The 16,246-nt window shown below is 37.9% G+C and overlaps 1 protein-coding gene and 1 long non-coding RNA gene across 7 annotated transcripts in view; one reads left to right on the top strand and one right to left on the bottom strand.

Annotated features, from left to right (window-relative positions):
• The window catches only part of LOC309605137, a 394,782-nt gene that overhangs the window by 249,076 nt on the left and 129,460 nt on the right, over positions 1-16,246 (top strand). The gene's annotated exons all lie outside the window — the stretch shown is intronic.
• The window catches only part of GRM5 (glutamate metabotropic receptor 5), a 547,875-nt gene that overhangs the window by 80,125 nt on the left and 451,504 nt on the right, over positions 1-16,246 (bottom strand). For all 5 annotated transcript variants that reach the window (XM_082340447.1, XM_082340448.1, XM_082340449.1 and 2 more), the window contains 3 exons: positions 14,977-15,223; positions 7,289-7,457; positions 2,040-2,166 (listed from right to left, as the gene is read on the bottom strand). In XM_082340447.1, the coding sequence (XP_082196573.1) occupies positions 2,040-2,166; positions 7,289-7,457; positions 14,977-15,223 (543 nt within the window). The remainder of the gene's footprint in view (positions 1-2,039; positions 2,167-7,288; positions 7,458-14,976; positions 15,224-16,246) is intronic.

Genomic DNA, 16,246 nt, shown 5'->3' on the forward strand with positions numbered 1-16,246 from the left:
ATCATGTTTTGATAGCTATTTCTGTATTTATCATTTAGGTCTCAGCTAATCTTCACTTCTTCAGAGATCTTTTATGACCACAAATTTAAATTATGTCTCCCCTAATATTTTCATTTTTTTTTACTCTTGTTCTTTTACTTCATACTACTTAACACAATTTGTCCATGCCTGTCTGTATGTGTCTGAGAGTGTGTGTGTGTGTGTGTGTGTGTGTGTGTGTGTGTGTGTGAGAGAGAGAGAAAGAAATGTCTCTCTCCCAACAAGATGGTAAGTGATATAAGAACCATGTCTATTTTTAACCCCAATTTCTCCAGCACCTATTATTATAGTGCAAATAGTAATAACAAAATACTTCTCTGTTGAATGAATGAAAAAGCAGACCATGTTCATTGTGATAGTTTTACAAAACATAGGACAAAAAATTACATCTGCATATTCACGTTCAAGGTGCTTAGCCATGTGGATAGTTGAATCTGTGAAATAGTTTTTCAGTTTAATGATAATCCATATTGAAATTAGAAATTAGAAAAAGTAAACAAGTAGTATAAAGGAAAAGATCACCAAAACTGCTCTTCATTTCCCTCACAAGAGAACCAATCATATTTTTTTCTTTCTTACATTTTTACTGTATGTGTGTGTGCGTGCGTGTGTGCGTGTGTGTGCTTTAGTTTATCTGTAAACTAAATTTATTAAAGACTCTGTGTTCAGCACTGACTTGGCTCTGGGGATAGCAGGATGTATGAGTATCAGAAAGCTTATCATCTAACGGTGAAAATAGGACACAAGGTACTTGGGTGTTTTATTAAATCAGAATTTTTAAATTTTTTGTTTTAAGAAAAGGAATGTCTTCTGCATAAATACCAGTCACTGAAAACAAGTCTTAATGTGAGCTGGCCTCAAAAGGCCCAGAATCACAGGATTTTTAGAACCAGGTTTTTGGAATAAGCTAATACAACTACCATGGATAATCTCTTGTGCTATGAGGGGTCGAGTCTAACACTGATGACGTTATAATTCTCTAGCCTCTAGGAGTTTGTGCTTAATCCACCTTAACTGTAAAACCACTAGGTGACCTGACATACCACGTGGTGGGCCCTCTGCCTGGAACGTCTTTTTCTCTTAATTCCCTGGAAAACTTAGTTTCACAGGTCCCCTCCTCATACTCCATGTCCGCAAACCTGTGTCGTTTATTGTAATCACATTTTCACTGTTTACCTCCCTCATTAACTTCTTGACGACAGAGGGCATAACTTCATTTTTACGTCTTTATATCAGTGGTAGGCAAATAGGCATCTAATATGTATTTGCTAAATGTTTATTGAAGGAATTGGAAGGAAAGATGGAAGGTATCCTGTTTTCATAATGTAAAGATTAGAAATAGCTATGAAATATCATATTGAGAACACAATGACAATAATTCCTTCACATTTTTGGAGGAAAAAACTCCTAAACCAAAACATCAAAGAAACAAACAAAAAAGTAACCCCCCTCCCCAAACTCCCCCCAAACCAAGCAGAGATGAGCCTTACCCTGTGTTGACATTATTTGAAAACTCATGAGTTGGAAGTTTGTGGTTTAGATTAAGGAAAAGCAATAAGAGAAACAAAGAGTTTTAGAACAAATTCTACCTAATTCTGTGCTACCTTTTTGTTCTTGGCTATGTCATGGCATATTTTAGTCTCTTCCGGCTAATACTTCTCTCTCTACACCTCAAATCACAGTTAACTGGGGCCCTGCTTAGGAACTTCTGGGAATATCCTGAAGATGGACTGAAAATGCCCAGTAGAAAAACCTAAGGATTCTGATCTAGTCTGGGGGTGAGGGCAGGAATATAGGCCGATTTTTCCGCGCGATCTAAAGATTTTCATGATTAGCCCAGGTGTTGGGAAGGCGTCTGTTCCTAAGGGAATTCTTTGTTGCATAAACAATTCCACCAAGATGAGAAATGCTTGGAGATGTAACCCCCCTCCTCCCATGTCTGTGTCCTTTTTGAGTTGATTTTGGGGGATGTACCTGTGCTGACATTGTGATACATGTACCTGTAAGGTCATCAGTGGGCCAGGACCCCAGCTGGCATGCCTTGCAGGTGTACTCATCAAAGACATACTCGTTCTCTTTACAAGGTGTGCAGGTCCAACAGCAGCTGACTTCTCCCTTCCGGATCACCTAAGGCAAATATTTAAAATTTTGATTATTTTTTCACATAGATAAAAATCCAGCAACCCTTTATTCAGATGTACTGCTTTACAAAGCAGAAGGGGGCTTTCACGTAAGTTATTTCAAACGTTTTCGGAGAGGCAGTGTAAGTATTAATATTCTCATTTTACAATTAAAGAAACAGGCTGAGTTTAAGCAACCAGTCCAACATCATAAAATTTGTTGGTGACAGGGTCAAGAATGAAATAAAGTGCAAATCTTTGGTAATTAGCTTTAGATACCTGTATTAATCGTCCGTGTTTGCGCTCACATGTGAATATATATACATTTCTGTATGTGTGTATGTAACTGAATTTTTCCCAGAGTTTGTGCCTTTCTTTGCTTCAAATTAAGAACTTTTGCTCTCTGGATTTACCTTGGCTTCCCTCCACTAGTTGAATAATTGTTAGCCAAAAAACCCACATTGTATACCTGCTAAAGTTCAAAAATCTATCCATATTGATAAAAAATAATTAGGAATTTATTTTGAATTAAGAGGCAGAAGATGAAGTTTTTTCTGGAGATCACCTCTTGGACTGTTTCTACTAAAAATCTGGTTCAATAATTCAGCCCATTCCTTCCTATTCTAGTAGTTTTGATTTGCTTGGGATGAAGATGGTTAAGGTCACTGAGACTATTATATACCTCTTCATGTGTTTAATTTTTTTAAGGCAATAGAAAATAATTGAAATAATTTAACAATTGAAAGAGTCCTAGATATTATCCTTTAGAAATGGATGTCTTTTATTTTTTTTCCACCACTGGTGCATGAGTAGCCTTTGTGGAATAGAGATAGCATTCATTAAACATTCTCATAAATAATTAAAACTCTGATTAATAACCAGACGCAGGAGTAGTTACACTTCTTATCCTTGTCTTAGATGCTGACTCTATTAATGACCTTTGATAATAATGTCTAGATATCTGTAGCCAAATACAGTTGTAGGCTGGCACCCCTTTCTTCTGTTGTGTACTGTCCCTTGTGCTGACTCTTGACATCGCAACAATACAAGTAGGAAATGATGACAGAAGGGCCTGAAACATCCTTTCCCTAAAATAACCAGATCAATTAGGTAAAATTGCTAATTAGACCTGCTTAATCTATTGAAAGCATTCTTCATAATAATGTTGACTGCTGGTGATTTAGTGCATGCCATGTCATGTCATCTCATTGAAACACTGGAACAGCTCTGTATAAGGTGGTTGGTTTTATTTTATTCATTTTTTTAGGGACGAAAACTAAGGCGTAGTGAGTTCACACAACACGTGGGTAAACGAGGGATCAAATAATGCCTGTTGGACTTCGTGGCCATGCTTATAAATATTGAGTCTTATTGGTCTGTATAAAGATAGAGTTTGTGATATTTTGAAAGATGTGGGGGAAAGAATACTGGCTTGAGAATCAAGAGGCACCAAGGTTCTAGTCTTACTTACAGCCACTAAATAATGTGCAGCCTTGAGCAGTCTCCCAGCTGATCCTGTTTCATCCAACCGAGACTAATGCTTTTAAAATAATACCTGCCTTTATAGAGTTTCCTGAGGATTAAATAGAATATCACAATGATTTGGAAACTGTAGAACACTTTAAAAATATTAACTGTTTTATTAGTAATATACATATAAGTATCCATATAGAGACATGAATTTCATTTTCAGGGTGACTTCAACCACACTTGGTAAAACTATCACTGGACAGTTACTAGATTTTGTAATGCAAGGAGGCACATTTCAAATGCTGAAGGATTCTTTCTTAGTAGCCTGGCAAACAAAAGCAGTTGCGTTTTTCCTCTTAGAAATGTGCTAACTTACTGTGATTCAATTTGCATTGCTTTGTAAATTTCAGTTTTTTTACCAGAATAAGCTCATGCCCTTTTCCAAGATTAATTCCAATATTACAATCTTTTTTTTAATAAATAGTGACAACTTACTGTCTTCTTCTGATCATTCAGAACTGATTTGTTTTACTTTTTTTCGTTTGTTATTTATGTTCTGTTTCACACTCATTTTTATCAGACTTTTTTTTTTATAAATTTATTTATTTATTTATTTATTTTTGGCTGTGTTGGGTCTTCGTTTCTGTGCGAGGACTTCCTCTAGTTGCGGCGAGTGGGGGCCACTCTTCATCGCGGTGTGCGGGCCTCTCACTATCGCGGCCTCTCTTGTTGCGGAGCACAAGCTCCAGACGCGCAGGCTCAGTAGTTGTGGCTCACGGGCCCAGTTGCTCCGCGGCATGTGGGGTCTTCCCAGACCAGGGCTCGAACCCGTGTCCCCTGCATTGGCAGGCAGATTCTCAACCACTGCGCCACCAGGGAAGCCCCTCACACTCATTTTGAATACAGGAGGTGGTGACAATTCTCTTTCAGATTAATATCCATTTTTTTCCACTGGTGGCACACTGGTTAAGAATCCGCCTGCCACAAGACGGGAATAAAGACACAGACCTACTAGAGAATGGACTTGAGGATATGGGGAGGGGGTGGGGTGAGATGTGACAGGGTGAGAGAGTGTCATGGACATATATACACTACCAAATGTAAAATAGATAGCTAGTGGGAAGCAGCCGCATAGCACAGGGAGATCAGCTCGGTGCTTTGTGACCACCTAGAGGGGTGGGATGGGGAGGGTGGGAGGGAGGGAGATGCAAGAGGGAAGAGAAATGGGAACATATTGTATATGTATAACTGATTCACTTTGTTATAAAGCAGAAGCTAACACACTATTGTAAGGCAATTATACTTCAATAAAGATGTTTAAAAATAAAAAAAAAAAAAAAAAAAAAAGAATCCGCCTGCCAATGCAGGGGACACGGGTTTGAGCCCTGGTCCGGGAAGATCCCACATGCTGTGGAGCAGGTAAGCCCGTGCGCCACAACTACTGAGCCTGTGCTCTAGAGCCCACGAGCCACAACTACTGAAGCCCACACGCCTAGAGCTTGTGCTCTGCAACAAGAGAAGCCACCGCAATATGAAGCCTGCGCACCGCAACAAAGAGTAGCCCATGTTCGCTGCAGCCAGAGAAAGCCTGTGCGCAGCAACGAAGACCCAACGCAGCCAAAAATAAATAAATAAATAAATAAATAATTTTTTTAAAAGTGTAAAAAAGCACCCTGGAAGTAGTGATGCTTTCTTTATGAATAACAGTATGTTATATATTTGAACCTTTGCTAGACTAAGTGTCCGTTCGTGGGCACTGAGTTAACAAATCTGAACAATTCTGTGATGTGTTGATATCATTATTGAAGTTGTTCAGTGACCTAATTAAACCATATCAAGAAAATGTAGTCAATTGTATATTTAATGGAGTGAAAATGAGATCTGGTTAGGAGAACAGAATTTGGGATTAAAAAAAGACTCTATAACCATTTTAACAAATTAACTAGTATTGAAAATATGATAATAGGGAGTCAGATTCTTCCACTGGCTAAGTTATTCCCAGGAGAAGGGGGTAGCAAAGTATATATAAAGAAATCTCTTGAAACAGATATTCAACATTTTGAAGTTACAGGCTCAAACTATATTGCTGTGAAGGGTCAAAACAGAGACAACTTGCATGTAGTAATTTATACAGACGAATCTTTCTCTGGGAAGAACTGGAAATTATGAACAATTGATATTCTTAGTGAGTCTAAAAAGAATTTCACATGAAGTGTTTAACTGCCAGATGACTGGCCAAGATGCAGACCGTCACTGAATATTAAGAGTCGGCAACCTTTTTCTGCAGAGAACCAGATAGTAAATATTTTAGGCTTTGTGGTTGATAGCCAGGGCTGATTGAGGCTACCTCTGTAATGTTTCTTTCAAATACCTCCCCTACCCCCTTTCCATTCTCACTGTTTCTTCCATAATTCAGGGACCTTGTCACCACTATCACAGTGTCCTTCTAACTTGTCTCTTCTTTCTTTCTTTATGTTTTGTAACTCTACCCATGCATCTTCACCTATTATATGTCAGCATCTTGGTCAAAATTATTCTCAGACTCCTGGTTAATAAAAAATTAAGTTCAGCCTGTTCAGTATGGCATCCAAAACTCTCCGCAAATGTGGCTTCAATCTATCATTGCAACTTTCTCTTTTACAATAACCATTTAGAGCAAAGCCCCCTAGATTATTCACTGTTATTCCAGAACAATCTGACTACTTCTGTACCTTTCCTGTTATTATTCCCTCTACATAAATGATCATTTCCCTACATGTCTCTGAAGTCATATCCATTTTTCATGGTTCAGTGTCTGACATTTTATTCAGAAGAAATCTGTCCCTTTTTAAAAAAATTTTTATTGCACCTTTACTGCACCATGTACACAACACTGTACTATTTGACATATATTAACTCATTTTTTAAAATATATATTTATTTATTTGGTTGTGCTGGGTCTTAGTTGCGGCAGGCAGGCTCCTTAGTTGTGACTCCTGGGCTCCTTAGTTGTGGCGTGCAGGTTCCTTAGATGTGGCATGCAAACTCTTAGTTGCGGCATGCATGTGGGATCTAGTTCCCTGACTAGGGATCAAACTCGGGGCCCCTGCATTGAGAGTGTGGAGTCTTACTAACCACTGCACCACCAGGGAAGTCCTTGTCCCTTTCTTTTGTATGAACTTATTTAGCTCCCTTTTTTTTCTTTCTTAATGAAGTCATCACATTTCACATGACATTACTTATCTGTGCCCATGATATTTTTCCTCATCTACACTATAAATCTTCTAAGAGTAAACGTGTCTGGCTTATTTTTGTCCCATTAATGTAAACTATTACATTAGTAGGAGTTTGGTAAATATTTAAGTTAATTAGAAATTGATGTGGTTTCCAGCTGTGAGCTATTTATTCCCAGGAAGCATGTCTTTAAAGGCTTATATGAGTAGAAAGGGTGTGGGCTTGACTCATCAATTGCTTCAGCCAGTCCAACTACTAAGGCTATTGTGGGTTTTACTAGATATCATAAGGAATTAATGAGAAAAGAATTAAAAAATTTCTTCTAAAAATTAGAAGCTTACAGTGGAAAAGGCAAAACAAATATCTAAACTTGTTAAAAACAGTCAATGCTAGTGAATACTTTTGAATTTACAACAAAAATTAAAGAAACACAGACTCCACTTTACCTTTATCTGGCCTTTCTCACATGGTTCACTGCACACGGATCTGATGATGTGGCTTTTCTTGGACCATACTTCATCATCATCCATTTTTAATTCTCCGTTGTCCCAGCTTCCAACATTGATATAATCAAAATAATCTTTTCCCATTTCCTTGAAATTCATTATTTCATACCTTAGGAACAAGAATATAATAATTATTCAGCTAAAAATATAAATATTCAGCTATGAAGAAGCAATAGATTTCTGTCCTCCAAAATGTACCTATTGTCATATTGGTGACACTGGAATTTTCCATGACAGTACACTTTAGAATAACAAAAAGCCTGTCTGTTTCACTTTCTCTTCAGAGACCTTTTTTTTTTTTTTTTTTAAACTTTCAAGCTTATACCTGAAATAGAAAATAATCCCATGTGAGAAGGTGACTTGACCTCAGCATGATGAAAGACAGTTTTGGAATAACTTCAAGAAGTTTAAACAAGTACTACTTTTAGGCTTCTTAAAAAGATAGCAAGGTTTTCATCTCCACTCAAATAAAATGGTAAATTTTCCTTTGCTAATAACCAAGGGAGAATTTTGGTAAATCTTTAATCTTGTCTTCAGCTTTAGGGAATGAGGAGGTAATTTGGATACGACCTGATTTTACCTTTCTCATTTTACCCTTTATCAATGGCTAAACTCATTGCATAAAGATACTTTCAGGAATGATGTTTAAAATAATTCTGAAAATCGATAGCTTCTAAAGCACCTCATGCAATGTAAAAATGCTGGAAGATACTAGAACCTCGTGAATTCTCAGCCTTTATATGGGGATGGAGATGTAAAGAGGGAAAGTTAATGTGATTATTTATAGGATTTTACACACACACACACACACATATTTCCAGAGAAGCATTTCTGAAATAATTTTCCAATCTGAGGACACTGGATGAGCAATACCACCACTGTCAGTTCCTGTAGACACATCTGTAGGTATGTCTTAGGTATACAGTGTCTTCACATAGTACCCTGTGCTTTTATTTTCCAGGACTTGTAGGATTGGTAGACGGGCTCTTCTAAATGCTTCTTCCTTCAACCTCCATGCTCAGCATGTTGAGCTATCTGAAAATTGATATATATGGAAAACTTTCTAGCTTTTGGGTTCAAGTGACAAGATTACCAATGCTCAGTACAGAAATGCTAAGAACAAAGCTGACATCAATCTGTTTGGACCTACATTGAAAATGATACTATTCTGTTTTCACTCCCAATCACATTTTTTTACTGTAGTGTTTTTTTCAGAATGTTAACTTATTCTTAAGTTTGGTTAGCTGTTCAGTGTTATCCTACAGTGTTTTATTTGCAGTCAGTAGCAATTTTGAGTGACTGTCTAAATTCCACTTCTAAAAGTACCAATCTGTAGGATACAGAGCTGAGTCTTAACACATTTCCACTCTGTCACAGTTATGCAGTGGCTACTAAGCATGCAGTGAGTTGAGATATTAGAACACAGAGCACTGAGGTAAAAAGAACTCATACGTTATGGCATTGGCTACTTCCAATTGGCTACATGGGCCTCTACGGCTTCAAAAGGTGACTGACTGCCTGTGAGCAAATGACCTTTGAACGTTCTAGGCTGGGAGAAAGGAAGAAATGTTAGTGTCAGGAAGATTTTTTTTCTTTGCTGCTACTGATTTGAAGAGATATGAAGAGAGTTTCATTGCTCACCCCCAAATGAGCCATCAACCCATTTCTACCAGTTGTTAACTTTGACGAGGTCTAGTCCAAACTGTCAATTGTACAGATAATGGACCTGAAGCTTGGTGAGGTAATGAGTGATACCGGATTGGAGAGGATGCAAGTCTATACTCACTCTTAATACTTCAAGTCTGCTGTTGGTTCTTTTCTGTTAGACTACTCCAAATAAACTCAATAGAGCTAAAAGATCAACTTCCATTGCTTAACTGTTGTAGAAATCTGTTTTATATTGGAGAAATGGTAAAAAGTCAAGGGATCCAATTTTTGAAAAATAAACATGATAACTCTATAGAATGGAAAATGGCATATTTGACAGGGAAGTGATTTTGAGAAAAGTTAAACCTTAATTTTGGCTCAAACCAATCAACCTACTTTAAATTTATTACAGATACTGAATCCTCCCTTTGGAATTAGCCCTTAGATTTATGGTAATTATTTCTTACTTACCAGACAACCACAGAGATATTATCACTAGTGGTTATAGCTGTGAAAATACAACATGATTGTAAAAATCTTTGGTAGCAGTACATGAAAAAAAGAAATAGCTCAGAATAATTCTCTGTAAAAGAAGACCCCTCCTCCCTTCTCTTGTCAATTAATATGAATTCTTTTAGTTTTCAGAGATAGGATATAGATTTTATTCTCCATCAAAAGTGAGAGTGAGTGTTTGAAAAATACTCTTACTTAAATTTTAGATAAGAATTAAAGTACATAATGGCTTTCTGCCATTGTAACCCATTGTTTAATTCTCTCTCATTCTCACTCTTGCTCTCTCGCCCTCTCTCACTGGGCCCCTTGGTTTCTCCATCTCTGCTCCTGAACCGTTTCTCTCATCACTGAGTGTGGGTTTGTGTAATGTCTTCTTTAATACCTCTTTCTTCTTTCCCCTTTCTCTCTGCCTCCCCACATCTGTCTCTTCCTTAACTGGCCACAGTTTAGAGTTGAAATATACTGAAAATTTGTTCGAATGAATTTCCTAAAGTGTTCAAAAAAAAAAAAACAAAAAACCAGATAAAATGTATTGCAACCAAAGAGAAAAAAGTTCAGTTAAAAGCACAAAATAATGATTAGTGATGTTGAGCATTCTTTCATGTGTTTGTTGGCTATCTATATATCTTCTTTGGAGAAATGTCTATTTAGGTGACCACCTAGAGGGGTGGGATAGGAGGGTGGGAGGGAGACTCAAGAGGGAGGAGATATGGGGATATATGTATATGTATAGCTGATTCACTTTGTTATAAAGCAGAAACTAACACACCATTGTAAAGCAATTATACTCCAGTAAAGATGTTTAAAAAAAAAAAAAAAGCACAGAATAGAAACTAGAGGAAGGCAGGGTTCAGTTGAACAGAAATAAAGAACTTTCTAAGTGGTTATAACTCTGAAAATTAGAGCAGGCTTCCTCATAAGATGTGAGGTTCTCTTTACCCAAGGGGCTGAAGCAAGGTTGTTGTCAGGGGAACTGAAACATCATTTGGAGGAAGGGACTGTGGAGAGTACTAGATTTATATGACCCTTAAGGTCCTCTCAGTCTACAGTTCTGAGGCTAAGGTGCTTTTTTAAGTCCTTCTGTGGACAGAGTCACATATTAAGAATCTGTGTGCAAACCAGGTCAGCATCTGCGAATTTCTAGTGTTCCAGCCTTATTTTCTACTTGTCATATCTGTTTTTGTCCATCTTTTCCTCTTTTCCTGCCTTATTTTGTATTAACCAATTTTTTTTTAAAGTATTCTTCTCTTGGCTTTTTAGTTATTTCTCTTGTATTAAAATTTTAACTGCCCAAGGGATTTAATAGGCATTCTTAACTTATTCTACTTAATGTTGTGTCACTTAATGTAAAATATAAGAAACTTGCCCCTGTATAATTTTATACCCCATTCCTTTATGCCACATTGTCAAATGTTTTACATCCCCGTACTTATAAACCCCACAATATAATGTTAACATTTTTGCCTTAAATAGTCAGTTGTACTTAGGCTGATGTTGACTCTCCATGTTTCCTCTGCCCATTTATGGTCAGTCCTAGGCAACAGCTAGGCTTGTTAAGCCTTAGTCGTCAGTGGACTCTCTGTATATCTATCGGGGGTCAGAAAACTTTTGCTATAAATGGACAGACAGTAAATATTTTAGGCCTCTGTTGAAACTACTCAACACTGTTAGTGTAGCATGAAATAGCTACAGATAGTCTCTAAATAAATGAGAGAGACTGTGTTCCAGTAAAACCTTATTTACCAAAACAGATAGCAGACCTGATTTGGCCTGTAGACCATAGCTTGCCAACCTGTGGTCTGTCCCCTTGATGGCAAACAGTAAAGGTCCATATTTCTTATCTATAATTCCTGAAATCCTCAGAGCTCTGAAAACCATAAGTTTTTTCATAACTCACTTGGCAGCAAAACATGACCCATTCTCAACTTATCTAGTGACAGAACTTGACCCACACTGTCATGAGACTATTTATACTCTATTTAATCATACTTCCTATGAATATTCATATGTTTTACTGTAGAAATATTAATGAGTTGTTTAAGAAGTGTGCTCCACGGTATGCAGGAGGCATTATATGACTTTTGTAAAATCAGAAATTCAGAATTGCAGCTCTATTTACAATAGCCAGGACACAGAAGCCACCTAAGTGTCCATCGACAGATGAATGGATAAAGAAGATGTGGCACATACATACAATGGAATATTACTCAGCCATAAAAAGAAATGAAATTGAGTTATTTGTAGTGAGGTGGATGGACCTAGAGTCTGTCATACAGAGTGAAGAAAGTCAGAAAGAGAAAAACAAATACCGTATGCCAACACTATATGTATGGAATCTAAAAAAAAAAAAAATGGTTCTGAAGAACCTAGGGGCAGGACAGGAATAAAGATGCAGATGTAGAGAATGGACTTGAGGACACGGGGAATGGGAAGCGTAAGCTGGGACGAAGTGAGAGAGTGGCATGGACATATATACACTACCAAATGTAAAATAGCTAGTGGGAAGCAGCCACATAGCACAGGGCGATCAGCTTGGTGCTTTGTGACTAGAGGGGTGGGATAGGGAGGGTGGGAGGGAGATGCAAGAGGGAGGGGATATCGATATATATGTATGTATATAGCTGATTCACTTTGTTATAAAGCAGAAACTAACACACCATTGTAAAGCAATTATACTCCAATAAAGATGTTAAAAAACAAAAAGCTCATTACAGTAAAAAAAAATAATAATAATAATAATAATTCAGAATTCTGTAACACAATTGACCCAAGGGTTTCATTAAAGATGTGTGTACTGATAGTAGTCTGATTATGTGAGGCTTAAAAACAATGATTAAATTAGACTCTAACTATCCATAGGTATGTGTGCCAGAATGAGTTGTCACCTCTCCCAGCTTCCTCTGTTTAGGATCTTCCTCTTGTGACTCTGGCATTTTAGGGGAACTCCTAATCACCCTAGTCTCCTCTAGTTCATTGCCCAGGTTGGAATGTCTTTGATCCAGCTGAGCTGCAACTTCTACTCCAGAGAAATAACAACATAGTGCCTACAAATACATTTCTAGGAGAATAGTGGTGTTTTGATTCTGATACTGTAATTGGCAGGCTGTTGTACAGGGTCAGGAATTGAAGCCCACAAGATTGAGTTAGAATCTTGACTCTTTCATGTATTAGACTGTCTTTGGGCAAGTTATTTAATCTTTGTAATCCTCAGTTGTGAGCCTTCGGCTAGAAAAGAACATGATAATATTACTTACCTCATAGGATTAAAATATAGAGGATTTAGCTAAGTACTTGGCTCAGAACACACATGGTAAATATTAGTTATAATTATTTTATAACTATAACTGGATTAATTGGAAAAACAGAAAAGTTGCAAAACACCTTTTCCTGAGTTTGGCTTATGCCCTCAGAGGCAGATTCTGATCATTTATTAGTGGGTTAATGTAATACCCAACCTTAGTTATACATGAAAAGTCTCTAAACAACTATGAAATTGTTTGCAGAACTTTATGGATATTGTCCTTGAGGGAATATCTATAAATTTCATTTAACTTAAAGAGATTCATGTTCCCCCAATGGTTAAGAACCAATGTCCTAAATGTACCCCATTCCAGCATATTTGGAGGATTGTGAATGAGGTAGTGATGTTCTGATCTATTAAGGTTTCCCACTGGAATAGAGCTGAGCCATCTGAGCCATTTCTTCACTGTCTGGTTTGTGGAACTGGCTTGGGTATATGACATGAAAACTGTTTGAACCGATGGAACTTCAGTCAACAAAGTCTATGAACAAATCCCAAGGTGATGTCAGTGATCTAGGGGTGCACACAGGAATAATAAATCCATGTGAAGATATCAGAGCCTAGGCTTTGACCTGAGCCTAAAGACTGAGCTCATTCATTGACCTGCCCTAAGAAGCCTTACAACAAATATGAAGTTCCCTATGGCCCTGGGAAAATGCTTGTATTCCTGCCCCCACTCCCATGAATGTACTGAATAGCCAAAAAGTAGAAAACAGTATTTGAAAAATCTTATCTTGACAAACAGCTTGCTTGGAGCAATACTCTTCCACTCTCTAAAACAGAGAAAATATCCAGCTTTCCTCTTGGCTGCATGACTTGGAACTGCTGTCACTTAAAAAGTTTGGCTCGTGAGACAGTAACAGCTGCATCAGGGACAAACTCCAGTTCACATCAGGAATATGGAAACAAGCTAGACCAAGGTGGCTGGTACAATGTGTGGGCACATGGCATGTGAGTCATGGAGGGACTCATGGGACCTTCTCTTGGCAGGATCAGCTGCAAAAAGAGTGTAAACACACCCTCTCCAAGCACACCTGTCAAGCAAAAGCTGTTGCTGGAAAAATACCAGGGATTTTACAGCAGGCGACCAAAGGACCCTGATTGTCCTAATGCAGGGCAGATTAAAGACCCAGCCCTGCTACAAGTCAGAATATCATTTCAATGACATTATCCCTCATGGATTAAAAGTCTCATGTGAAAAGTCACTTAAGAATTTAGAGTCTGGACTTTGGTGTTGAACACATCACAGCTATTGCCAAAGATGCAGTGACTTCCTCAGTCAAGATCCTTCCTCTCCAAAGCATCTGTCTCCTTGGCCATCAAATGGGGACCAGGGCAGCGCCTGCCCCAAGGATTTGTTGTGAGGATGAAATGAGTTAAGTCTTTTAGACTAGCTGGAATAGGGACTATCACATAAGCAGTGTCAGATAAACATTAGCTCTTATTATTCAAAAGGACTGTGATAGGAAACACGTGCCGATAAATAGACACACAAAGAAGGCAACAAAAAAAACGAGTTTAGAGTCTGAGATAGATGTGAATACTGGTAAGTTCTAGGTACTTAATGACTTCCCTGGAGGCTGACCTATAATTATGAGTAAGTTCATATTTCTCAGGTTCCTCTCTATAAATAATGAAAGGTAAAATTTCAGAGAGAAAGGCACTTTAGTCCTCAAGAAGGGAGAAAGTGTTCCAGCTGGAGGATACTAAAATAAAATGACTTGTAACTTACTGTAAGTACAGCAAACAATATAATAACAATGCAGCCCTATTTCTGGATTACCAGAAATGGAATTGTTCCTGTTTCAGAATAGTTCTGTGGCCTAAGAAGAGATCAGACTACATGGAATAACATGGCAAACATGTACAGGGAAACCATAGAGCCGGCTTTTAATTATCTATGATAAAGTGAGGCTCCTGCCTCTAAGTTTGGGTCTCTGAAATGTGGTGATGATTCCAAGAGCACGTTTTAGACATGAGCATTAATATTTTTTCCTGGCCACAGGAAATGGGGCTTCCCCTCTCTGTCTTTACTCACTTTGTGATGTCAGAACTAGCCAGACATGGCCAGGAAGCCTAGATAACCACAAAGGAGAGAAACAGGCTCCTGAGGATCAAGAGATAGCTTGATCAGGCTCTATTGTCTGGAGGTGAATTGTAACAGTACCTTCCTGGAGAGTCTCCATTCTCATCAAATAGGATCATGTCTCCAGAAACCCCAGTAAAATTGGTTTTCATCAGGGAGTCCAAAAGTTTCCGTCCATCAATTGGCTTCATGGCATCACAGAGGCCCGCATATCCTGGACAGAGGGACATCTGCATGTTGTGGAGCCCATAGGCCATGGAATAGATCGCATTGATCACAAATCCCATTTTGGAGTCTTGAACATGATGTGTTCTCAGAGTCAGAGAACCTGTTGGAAAACAAATTAGGGATTAACTTTGAGATTTATTTCTACTATAGCTATCTCTATGGATTCTGAATAATTTGAGAGTGCACTGGAACAATTTATCAAGAGTTAAAACCAGAGGAAATAGTAAGAGCAGGTGCCAAAATAGTATGCCTAATAATTGTCTTCTATACCCAATTTTTTTCCCCAAGACCTAAAAGACAGAGCTGAATCCTCACCAGTACCAAGATTCACTTCCTCTATTACCACACTCTAGGGATAAATGCAGGATAGCACTCCATTTCTGTACCACAAGATTTATCTTAAGGACAGATTAATCTCCCAAGTATTCAGCTGTGATAATATACCTCCTTGGTTTATCCTCCGAAAATCTCCAGTTCCCAAAAAAAAAAAAAAAACTCCAGTTTCCAAATTATTAAGTCTTAGTTGAGCAAAGTAGATCCCCTCCCATCTTGCCTCAACTTACCTATTGGGATTTATCACCCATCATTTCCTACCTCAAAGCATATGTGCCCTATAAACTGACTTATTTGGAAATTCTGAAGTATAATATTTAAGCCCTATTAATTCATTCATTAATTAAATAAAATTGATTGGAGTCTGAGTATACATAAAGCTCTGTGTATGATGATCTAGGGAAAATACAAAGATGAACTGGACATGGATTCTGCACTTAAGAGGAAACAGGTTCAGTAATAGAAGTTACGTAACTACATTAAAGGTAGAAGGTGATAAATCTGTAATAGATGTGGAGTTAAAATCTATAGAGACCCAAAGAGGGAGTGATCCCTTTCAGTGGAGGCCCAAAGAGGAAGCCTTCTCTTCCAATGAAGGGCTCTTGGGAATGTTTCATTAAAGAATGAACATTTGGTATGAGTTACTGATTAAACAAATATGGAATGAGTGCCTGTTAGTTCTGACTGCTCAGAACTTGCTGGAAGTGTGGGACATAATGTAGAATAAGATAGACATGATTATTTCTCTTGTTTACTTAGAGTCTAGAGGACAGAAGAGCATCTAAGCAGG

The sequence above is a fragment of the Balaenoptera borealis genome (genome assembly GCF_965194805.1).
Source record: "Balaenoptera borealis genome assembly, chromosome: 11".
Classification (NCBI taxonomy): domain Eukaryota; kingdom Metazoa; phylum Chordata; class Mammalia; order Artiodactyla; family Balaenopteridae; genus Balaenoptera; species Balaenoptera borealis.